Source organism: Notamacropus eugenii, chromosome 3 (genome assembly GCF_028372415.1).
Source record: "Notamacropus eugenii isolate mMacEug1 chromosome 3, mMacEug1.pri_v2, whole genome shotgun sequence".
Lineage (NCBI taxonomy): Eukaryota > Metazoa > Chordata > Mammalia > Diprotodontia > Macropodidae > Notamacropus > Notamacropus eugenii.
In genome coordinates this window covers 182,426,653-182,438,779 of record NC_092874.1, presented here as the reverse complement: position 1 = coordinate 182,438,779, position 12,127 = coordinate 182,426,653, and the positions used below count along the sequence as shown (strand labels likewise).

Below are 12,127 nucleotides of genomic sequence, written 5' to 3'. Positions count from 1 at the left end.
ATATTTATAACTCAATTACACATTTGATGGACTTAGGGAATTCATGTATGCCAAATAAAATATTTTCCCCCTTTCATATCTTTGGGCACTAAAATAAACTTTTTTTTTTCCAATTAGAATATTCGCTAGTCATTGTTAGATCTGAGCAAAAGGATTTTTGTCCTTCAGTCATTTTTCAGTCATGTCCAACTGTCTGTGACCCTATTTGAGTTTGTTTGGGGTTTTTTATGGGGGTGGGTGGGCAAAGATACTGGAGTGATTTGTCATGTCCTTCTCCAGCTCATTTACAATTGAGGAAACTGAGGCAAATTAAATTAAGTGACTTACCCAGGGTCACATAGCTAGTAGGTGTCTGAGGCCAGATTTGAACTCAGGAAGAAAAGTCTTCCTGACTCCAGGCCCTGCACTCTATGTTCACCATACCACCTAGCTGCCCCAAACAAAAGAATACATAATTCTAAAAAATATGTGCAGAGTTAAATATCAACCACAGTTATTAAATATCATGTGAATAATATTTTATTATGCAATACAATATGATGAAAAGGAGCCTGGAGTAAGGAGTGGATGGATAAAGCTGTAGCTCTGGTGTCAGAAAGACGTGGTTTCAAATCCTTCCTCTGACATGAAATGTGTGGTGATAAGCTGTCTCTTGTCCTTCTCACTGTCTCAGGCAACTCTTTAAGACTGTAAGTTATAGACAAGTTGTTGATGATCTCGTCTTTGGAGGGAGTTTCTGTACTTCTTCATAAGAGTGAAATGACAGGCACTGATCCCTCTTCCATTCTCCCCAAAAAGGCAGCAGCGCTGAAGTTGTCTGGAGCATTTGAAAAGTCTGACCATGTATGCCTGAAATTGTTACGCTAGAACGACAGTTGTGAATTTAGAAGATAAGAATTATGCATAGCTTTAACTTGGTTATGCTAAAGTAAAACGCAGGCAGGACTGGACTGGGATGTCAGGGATATCGTCTGGTGATTATCGACCGTAGCAGATAGATTTTATCTTTACATACACTTCATTGTAGGCATATGCATGTTACATTGTAGGCAAATTTATCAAAGAAGGTAGCAATGAAAAAGGTTGTACACATCCAGTCCTCTGGAAGGATCAGTTGATCCTAGCCTGATCTCTGGTGTTTTGGCCTCACACACTATGGCCACCACTTCTAATAGCTAACAGTTATGCAGTATGTTAGCTTTTCTCATTTGATTATCATGACAACCTTGTGAATTCGATGCTGTTATTATCTGAATTTTACAGAGGAGGAAATTGAAGCTAACCAGATTAAATGACTTGCCCAGGATCACATAGCTGAGGTAGGGTTTGAACTTAGGTCTTCCTGATTTTAAATCCTGCTCTCCACTATAAAGAGAGAATATGTGATCAATCTACTCTTCCTGAATAAGAGCATTAATAAACACACATTCCTTAATGGGGCTTCGCGTCTTTAGTTTCAGTTTAAATTGAGTCCTGTGGTTTAAACTGACTACTTAGTTCATCGAACTGCACCACATTTGCATTGCATCAAATCAGAATCACATATAGAACACAAACCAGATAGAACACCAGCAATAAAATTTCCCAAAAAAAAAAAAGAAAATTAACTTACCTATTGTGCTAACTCTAGCTGACGGACTGGCTAATGCTGCTGGGACAGAGGCTTTGAGAGAACTTGTCCCACTGTTTATTCTCAGAGCTGGCATATGGGGAGAAGTGGGTGATGTGGGTGATTTCCCATCAGAGGTCTTGGGTTTAGCAGACAAGTTCAGTGGTTGTGCCACTTCATCCTGCAATAATTGACAGAACATAAACTATGAAAAGATCTCAGGCAACTAGAGAAATACAAGGATGTAGCCCAATATTGTCTCATCACGCATCTATCAATTAGTTATCTTTATTGCTTATGTATCACATGGAATTTAAGTTTGGTGTCATAACTATATACCAGGAGGATATCAAAATGTGACATTAAAACTATTGTTGTCTTTAGTAACAGTAATCAATCAATAGTAATTTACTAAACAACTACCACTTGCTACATACTGAGCTAGGTGCTGATGATAAAAATCAAAGTGAAACAGCCACAGTCCTCAAGGAGCTTATTATATTTTACTGTTACAATGTATTCTAATGATAATAGTGGTTTTCATTTATATAGCCCATCATAATATGTTGACAGACATTATGTCATTTGAACCACACCACAACTCTGGGAAGGTTATCATTATCCTCATTTACAAATGAGCAAACTGAGGCTTTTGTAGGTTAAGTGACTTGCCTAATATTTTATTTTTTTACTATATTTTCTTTCATTAAATATTTCCCAATTGCAAAAAAATTTTTTAACATTTATTTAAAAATGTTTTGAGCTCTAAATTCTTTCCCTCCTTTTTGTCCCTTCTCCACCCCTTGACAATGTAAGTAATAAGATATTGATTATACATGTGAAGCCATTGCCTAATATATTAGAGAAAGTCAGTTGCAGAGCTGGAACTAGAACTGAATACACAGACTTCCAGTCTAATTCTTTTCCAATGTGCCATGCTGCCTCTGAATGCATGAGAAAGTATAATGAAACATGCATACAGCTAACCATGAGAAAAGTTATGTTATGTAGGTAAGATATATATGTGTATATACATACACACACACACACACACACACACACATACATTCATATAAAAATCACTGCCCTCAGTCCCCTAACAAACAGAAAAAATCTTTCCCCCCAGATTTCAAAGAAATGCTTCTGGATTTGACCCAAACTAAAACCAACTAAATGTTATAAAATAACTTATCTTTTTTATTGTTATATTATTTATCCTTCCAGAGACAGAAATCCTTTTTGTTTTCCAAAATCTTAGAGTCTGTCTACACATGATAGAATATAGTATAGGATGAATTTGTACAATATGACGATCAATTAAAGTAACTGGAGAAGTCCTTAGTAGAAGTGATAGCTAATGTAACATATATGAAAACCAGTAGAACTGGATGTAGTTGGATTCTGTATCTGAAGTAGATTGATTTCAGTGTAGCAAGGGTTTCCAGTTGTGTATGATACACTGCCCAACAGCAATGGAAAACTGAGCATGACCAATTCAGAAATTTTGGTAATATCCAATTCTGGTATGATATGTTGGCATTAGAATGTACTTGAATATATGTCTATCTTAACGAACACCCAACTTCATATTTGGCTCATTCATGTATTTCTCTGATGTAACTGATGCTGTTTGTACTACAACTACATAGCTTCATCCTAAGTTATGCCATTTTTATTGTAAAACTTTTATGTTAACTACTCTTTCTCATATCCTGACCTATAAAATTGGATTCATCGTATGGAACTTCTTTTTGAATCAATATTTCAACAAAGCATTTTACAATATATAGGTAGATGTTGTCAAAATGTTTTAGCTCTGATATTATATAATTTCTAAGGACCCCCTGAACCAGATTTTCATATTTGGAAGGGGGCTAGTGGCTACATAGGCTAATTCATATCCAAAAAAGAATCTTTACCATAAGACATCTGAGAAGTGGAAAGCCAGTCTCTGCTTTCAGTAAAAGGGAACTCACTACCTCTAGAGGGACCTCATTTCACTTTTAGATAGTTCTAATAATTAGGAAGTATAAAAAAATTGCTGCTTTAAAATTCAAAACAAATAATATCCCTCTTCTTCATGGAAGTCTTTCATGTATTTGAAAACAGCTATCCTGGATTGAAAAGAATGTAGGAAGGAGTAGGGTGTAAGAAGACTGCAAAGGTAGGAGAGGGTAGGTTATGAAGGACTTTGAATGGCAAACAGAGCATTTTGCATATTTGCTTCTGGAGGAAAGCAGTGAAGTTTATTGAGTAGGATACTGTGATCTTTGTTTTAGGAAAAGCACTTTAGTGGCTGAATGGAAGATGGTTTGGAATGCAGAGAGTGGAGGCAGGTGGACCATCAGTAGGCTAGTGCAATAGTTCAGGCATGATGTGATAAGTCTGCAGTAGGGTAGTGGTAGTTTTAGAGAGAAGGGGGCATAGTTGAGAGGTGTTTCAAAGGTGAAATCAAGAGGTCTTGGCAACACATCAGATACAGGGGTGAGGGATAGTGAGGAATCTAGGGTGACACCTAGATTGTGAGCCCAAGTGACTGGGAGGATGGTGTCATTCTCCAGAGTAACAGGCAAGGTAGATTTGAGTGAGGGTTTAGGGGGAGAGATAATTATCCCTATATGCACAACAATATACTTAGAAAATACGAGGGAAGCAGCAAAGAAACTAATTGAGACAATTATCTTCAATAACGTTACAGGGTATAAAATAAGCTCACAAAACTCACAAAATTTTGATACAAAAACAAAAAAATTCAGGAAGCAATAAAGGGAAGTTTCATTAGAAATAACCACTGTAAACTAAAGTATCCATATATGTAAAAGTGCAAAACACTCCTTAAAAAAATGAAGAAACTTAAATAACTGGAGGGATATTAATTGTTCATGTCCATATAGCACAAATATAATAAAATGATACTGTTGAAATTAATTTTCAGATTTAGGACTATACCAAACTATGAAAGGGTTTCTTTCTGTAGAACTAAACAAAAATTAATTTGGAGGAGCAAAGGATCATTTGGAAAAGTAAAAGTTATTGACTATCTAGGGAAATAAAGAAAAGTGATAGAAATGAAAGGGAAATAGGCCTTAAAGCAGTGCTCATCAAAGTATTTGGTACTGGTTAACGAATACAGAAAAGTAGCTCAATGGGAAAGACCAGCCAAAGAAGAACCAGAAATGAATGAATTCAATAACCCAGTGTTTGATAAACTTAAAAATGTAAATTTCTTAGGAAAGAACTCCCTATTTGGTCATAATCATGGGCCAAAAGTTATGGAAAATTACTGGGGGGTGGGGGAAACTCTTGTAGAAATCAGATTTAGATCAATAATTTGTACCACATACCACAGTGAACTCAAAATAAACATAATACCTGAATATTAAATAACATACAATAAAAATAGAGTATAACCAGACCAGACATCTTTCACAGATATGGTTAAGAGGTGAATTGTTAACCATAGAGAAAGGAGATTATAAAAGAAAAAATAGATAATGTAGTTAGAGCTCTGTGTGCATATGAAAGAAATGAATGGACAAACCTTTTCATGGTGTGGAGCAAGGCAACAACTGCTGTGTGTCTTTGGGTGGGAGAGGGAATGTATCAGGAAATGAAGGTGATCCAAAATGAAAGATAGATACAATTTTCAAGAAAAAGTTAATGGTGGAAAGAATAGTTTTAGTTGAGTGATGAGGTTGAAAGATGGTTTTGTGATTTAAAAAAAGGGCAAAAAAGAATAACTTATAGCCTCAATTTTCTTAGTTGTCAATTTGGAGTGGACCCAGTCAGCACATATTTCCAGCAGTCATCAAAGGTGGGTAAAAAGCAGAGAAGGCTGATGGTAAGAGTAGTCCAGGGTTCAGGTATGACAAGACATGTCAGGAGAAGACTGACCAAAAAACCAAAGTTGGTAAGTGAAAGAAATGAAGCCTATGCAAGCACCGAGGAGTGAAAGACTAGAAGCAACATCCAAAAGTAGATAAAGGAGGAATGAGGAGCAATGAGAAATGTAGCCAGAGCACTGCTTTATTATGGAAGCAGACTGGTTAAGGGAGATATGAGTAACCCTACATGTGGCTGAGATAAAGTTGTAAGCATGGGACTTAAAGAGATCAATAAACTGGGAGACTAGCCTGGAGCAACATCAACATTTAATTTGATGTCCTCAAGTGTAGAGGTAGGGGGAGGGATGGATAGAAGACTGTGAATCAGGTACTGTACCACAAGAGAAAAGGAAAAAAAAATGACCTGAGAGTCGGGAGATAACTGTTACCAGGCTTTGAATGTTTATATGGAGCGAAATTCAAGAGAGGGGATAATGGCAGAGAGAGGTTCTGGATGTGACTGGGGGAAGAATGTGTGTTAAGGAACTTTAGATAAGGTTATCCAGTACTATAGAAGATATCTAGGTACAGAATGCCTTCTGAGGAAAGCCAGATCCCCATCAGTACCAGAAGATAAAAGGAGCACAGGAACAAAAGGTCCAAGATAAAGAGAAATTGTAACGAAGTTTCCAAAGGACACAATGCAAAGGGATAGGATGGGTCTGGATAGGAATATGGTAGGATAGGACTAGGTATCTGGGAATGACAGAACAGAGATCATGGAAGGGGATGGCTTTATTTAAGAAACTGTCATTCTATGTTACCAAGTTTAAAAGAGGAAGAAGTCAAAGTTTGCTAGCCACCAGATGGTCTTGTAGTATGTTCTAAGGCTACTATCCTAAGAGGCCAGTGAGTAGCAGAATGAAACATCAGTTTTCTTTCAAACAAAGAAAATGAAAGGGTCTTCACTAAGTAATGCATTGACAACAATACATCAGGTATCTAAATAGAAGTATACTAAAAATTTGTGTTCATTACCCAAATAAAAGGAACATCATGGGGAATAATCTGATTTAAAAATCCTGACAATTATTACAAATAATGTAACCTTGATCTTTCATATAGGGCATCTTTTAGTATTACCATTAACAAGTTAGGAGATTAATATAAAAGTAAATAAATTCCTTGGGTCCTAGATTATAAGAAAATTTACTAGGATAATCCAAATATTCTAATTCAGATCTTTTATTTGGAAGCCTGTTTTGTGTATGCATATGTGTGATATCTAGTGATATAGACAGGGGTATGTTAAAGTGTCAGGTTAAGATTTTATTGGTCATTTTAAGAATATCAAAGTACAAGATTTCTAGGTACTAACTTTTTATTGTAAAATGGTGCCCCTGCTTATTTCTTTCTGTATAGCAATGCTGGCAGGCCTTAGGGCTTAGTTATGTCTCAAAAGCCTTTATTCTGACAGCCATAGAACTTCTTTTGACACTATCACAGCTGGTGCAAAAGGTTTGGGGATGCTTTGGGGAAATAAAGGTGACTGCTGCACTTGACTAAACAGAAACACTAACCCACTATAGGGGCAGAGTATATTTCCAAATGTGGAATCACAACAACAAAAAGATTTAGGAGAGTGGAAGGAATAAATTCTGTACATAGAAGATAGGAGAAAGACAGCAAATCCTTATGTATATTAGTGCTGATGGGCTGGAGGTGACACATCTCATCTTTGAGGTGAGAAGGCCCATGTGTCCTTCATGGTATATGTCTGCATAAAACAAAGAAGTAGGGGATTTCTGAATACTTTTCTCTCTTCTCTGCAGTTCTTTCTTCTAAAGCCAAAGAGAGCAAGACTCTTAAGGGTTGACAGTTCTGGAGTTGATAAATGTCATTCAAAATTGCCCTTTCATTATGTGTTCAGACTAATGGTATATTAATAAGAGCTCTCATGCTTGATCTTTATACAGGAGACTGTGTTGTAAATAATTAGGACCCATTATATGATATTACTTCACAATTTGGATGTTTTAATAATTTACTAAGGAATCATATCAAATATCTATTATTCATGAAAAAGAAAAAAAGTAATTCATTATTTATAGTTGTATAGTTGAACTACTAAAAAACTTACCTACAAATAGAAGTGTACTATTCATAAAAGAATATCCTGTTGATACTGAGCATCAGGGCAAAAATAGGTTTTGTACTAAGGGATATGCTATACTATTCAGTGAAACTTCATAATTTAAATATGCAGGTACCGAAAAAGTGGCCTTTCTAAAACGATGTAACATTATCCATCTCACACTAATAAAACATTTTAACTTGTATAAAAGAATAAATTGAATGTAATAGCAAAATGTGCTCTTCAAATAGCAAGAGAGCACTTGAACAGGTAGAGGGTATCATTTAGCTACACTGACAGGAAAATATTTTCCATCTTAATGATGTACGTAATAAATGAATGATGTATAGATGTTGTTTGTGGAAATATTTGATAACTGTTACATTAATAGCCTTCAAAATAAATAATGAATCAATATTAAATTCAACTGATTACCATCAGAGAATTTATACAAGGCAACAAAGTAAATTCAGAAATTTAATTAATATGAGAAAATAGTAATAAATTATTTCTATGTTACAAACCTTTGGACCACATGACCTATGAAAGCCAGTCCTGATAATGGACTGTATCATTTAATAAAAACATTTATATGTGGATACAATGGCTGTAGAGTTAAAGGACTTAAATATATATTAGTGGATCTCTTTCTAACTTGTTCTATGACTTTTTTGCTACATACACCATATAAAATCCTCTAATCCCTCTGATTACATCAAAAGGGGTATTTAGATAATGCAAGTACAATACTAAAGGATCTTTGAAGAAAGTGATCAAATGTAAAAGAAAAATGCAAGGAAAAAGTATCTTGTTTTTTGTAAGGACAGATTAACCTAGATATAGAGAAAAAAAATTTATTACACAGATTAAGAATAGTGTGGTTGGTACTAAAATTATTTAAAACCCTGTGCTTTGTTGACAGTGTCCCCAAAGTAATGTTTGGAGTGAACTTAGTTTCCTGAAACCCAAGAAATATACAATTCAGATATATTTTTAAAATTCAAATTCATATTTGCTTATAATTACTAATGATTTGGACAAAGGCAAAACACCTTACTTAAAAGAAAATGATCAACTATATGAATAGCTATGTAAGCGGTGATTGTTTTTTCTATTTATTTTCTGCTATGGGTTTTTTGTTGTTGTTTTATCCGGAGTATCAAAACTGATGAACATTTGTTTTGGATTCTTTGCCATACCTAGTTAATCACCAATGAAAAATTTTCTTCTGAAAATAAGTAATATGTAGAGGTAAGGCCTATACTATTATAACAAATAAAGTTCAAATTAACTGAAGTTGTCAAAAACAAAAGTATTCTCTTGAATCCTGGAATGATAATTCTGTTTTCCCACTCTTTAATTTTCAGTCTCTTTAAGTTTCAGTGTCTTCAACTTATCTAAGTTGTCAAAGTTTGGACTACCAGAAGATTCTTACCGAATACATAGACAACTCTATTAACAAAATTGATACTATGTCTTTTGAATTTTATTACCGACTAAATAATGTGAAATCATTATTTTTTTACCAACTCAAATGACATTACAGAGATTGCCTCAAAGTCCATTATCCTCTTAGACTTCCTTCTCACTGGTGTGGATACTCCTTCCATTAATGGAGATCACAGTTCACTCAGGCCTTTCATCCTGTATTCTTATATTCTCATGTAGAGCCTCCACAGAAGATACACTCAAAGTTCTGAAGACCTTGTTCCCATTTTTCTAAATCTTTTTTAACATTTATATGTGTTAGCATTGTACTTGGGCTGTCCATCTTCTTTTTGCCATTATCCTTTACCTCAGTAATATTTCCTATATCTTGCCTGCATGTAGGACACACTGGAAATGTGATAGAGCCTATTTGTGCCAAATATTCGGACCTTCATCGCCCTTAGGTTAAGTATTTTTTTATGAACTGTGCTGGGTCAACTTGTGGACACAACAGAAAGGGAGGGCAGAGTAGGATGGGGCCTTGGGAATGATCTAGCTGACATGGATGGACATGAGGGACAATGGAATAAGTATTTGTACAAAGGCAGCCTGTGCCTCCAGATGACTTGGAATTCTCAGTGGACTACAGAGTGTATTACCCGTGGGGTAGTAAATTATCACATCCTTCATATCCTTCCCAGGAGGTATAGCAACTAGGCTCCAGCCCTTAGTTCAGATTTGATTACCAGTCCCTAAATAACTGGTAAATAGGCAAGGAAGACAAAATGACAAGAGGCCAGTAACTAGGTCTGGAATACCTCATCATAAGGGGAGTAAGGATTAAAGACAGGATGTGGCAAGGGGTAAAGAAAAAGAAAAAAACACCTTTCTTGAGCCCTCTCTGTTTAAACAGGGTTAAGGAGTAGCTGCTTTGACTTCATCATCCTAACATCAATGAAAAGTTTTGAGGAGTATGTCTCCTTGACTTTCTCTTCACTTTCATAATCAGAACAGAACAGAATTAGCGATGGTGACGGTTATTATGATGGTTCAGTCTCCCACTTTTTTCATGCAGTTCACTGTCTGTCTATCAACAAAATTTTATTAACTGTTTAATATGCACCAATCATAGTCCTGGGTGATGAAAAAAATTAGTCCTGCCCTCAAGCGGCTTACAAACTTCCTGGAGAAGACATACAAAGGTAAATACAAAATACATATAAAATTGATGCAAGGTAATATAAAGGAAGAAGACACTAGCAATTGGGGGGAATCAGGAAAGTTTCACATAGAGGAGGGTTGAGGAACCTGCCTTTGACTGAATCCAAACTTCACCGAACAAATTTGCTCAGTTTTTGTGGTAATGGCAATTAGTATTACCATTTTCATGTTATTTCCTCACTTTTTTAAATGTTAGACTTTCAACATCCTGATTTTCCAACTCCTCAACCTCATCTTTTATGAACTATATCCTCCTTCTACATTACATATCCCACAAGGTAGTCATACCCCAATTTCTTACTATTCTTTATATAACTGAGTCACATCTATGATTTTGAACTCTGAAAATTTTTTTTTGATTGTAATTGTGTTTCCTCTTATCATTCTCCCTGTGTCTCTTTCTGCTTTTACTTTGTCTCCACTGCATTCTTCACTCCATAGGTCTTCTGTTTTCTGAGTAAACCATCCCTTCTCTGGTCTCAGTTTTCTTCCTTCATAGACTTCACAGGTCCTAAAGAAGATTTTGGACTACAACAAAATGAAGAAGGGGCCTCTGAGCTATGCAAAGCTTAGGAGACAATGTTAAGTTTCACATAGTGAAATAGGACTCCTGGCTTCGAGTCTCTCCCATGTACCACTGACACACCACATAGCTGTCTGATGGCTATTCCTTAGAATGTTTGACTAAGAATGTTTCACTGTGGTATGCCTTTGTGCATGACAAACTTCAGTTGCTCCCTTTTACCCTTAGGACAAGCTACAAACTCCGCAGCTTGCAATTTAAGGGTATGCTTCAGCTTACCTTTCCATTTATGATCCAGAAAGAGTTAAAATTGTTTGACACTTAAATGAGTGAGAGGTAATATTAAAATGGTAATACTAATTGCCATCACCTCAAATACCACCACCACCATCATCAAAAACACTGACCTTTCAAATTTCCCTCTGCTTACTGCCTTGAGGTCAGTAGGTGCCCTGTTAATTAGGTTTAAAGATTTTTAATATTTTAAAAGAACCTCCAAAGTCATCTAGTCCAAGTCTTACCTGGACAAGCTTCCCTTTTAAAACATACTTGACAAGTGTCCAACCTTTGTTTGTAGACCTGGAGCTACCTCCCGAGGTAGCTGTCTCTTGCTAACTCTGCTTGTTAGGAGTTTGTTTTTATATCACATATAAATCTACCATTTTTTCTTTTTTTTTTTTTAAACTTTTACTCATCACTTCTAGTTCTTTCTTGTCTGCCTAAGCAGAACCAATCTAACCCTCTTCCACAGGACATATCTTAACTACTTGTATCCATCTTACATGTCCCTCCAATATCTCCTCTTCTACTTGGGAAACATCTCTAATTCCTTCAACTGTTCCTCACAAACCATGATATCAAGACCCTTCACCATATTGGTGACATTCTGAAAAAAGAAATGTATTGGGTTTGCAGGAAAACATTCAGAAGTTGTCTAAATCCAGCCTCAGAGCAATCTCTCCACAGGGCTTAGTTAGTGTAAGAAATTCATTAGATAGGGAACCTTTGCCAATACAGAATGTCATTCTTGTGATGAATATATACATTTAGAGAGTATATCTATAAGAATTTATTTCTCACAATGTTTTGGGCTGCAACAACCAACATTTTGGGCTGCAATAACCATGACCAATACAAAAGATTCCCTCTAATACATTTCCCAAGGCACTTGGGCTATGTATGCATCAACCCTATGCATGGTGAGGTCTTAGGGCAAGGACTCTGGCAAGGTAAAGTCTACCAGAGAGGAAATTTATAAGGTGAAGCAGAAAGCATGGGGAGGTTGGGTGGGGTGTGGAGGTGGTAAAGACACTTAATAGGAAAGGTCAGAAGCTGAGATCAAGGAGAAAGAGAAAAGATGACATACTGGCAACAACTAAGAATTATGA

The 12,127-nt window shown here is 35.9% G+C and overlaps 1 protein-coding gene across 14 annotated transcripts in view; it reads right to left on the bottom strand.

Annotated features, from left to right (window-relative positions):
- The window catches only part of SOX5 (SRY-box transcription factor 5), a 1,296,482-nt gene that overhangs the window by 46,755 nt on the left and 1,237,600 nt on the right, over window positions 1-12,127 (bottom strand). For all 14 annotated transcript variants that reach the window (XM_072653487.1, XM_072653486.1, XM_072653490.1 and 11 more), the window contains one exon: window positions 1,613-1,790. In XM_072653487.1, the coding sequence (XP_072509588.1) occupies window positions 1,613-1,790 (178 nt within the window). The remainder of the gene's footprint in view (window positions 1-1,612; window positions 1,791-12,127) is intronic.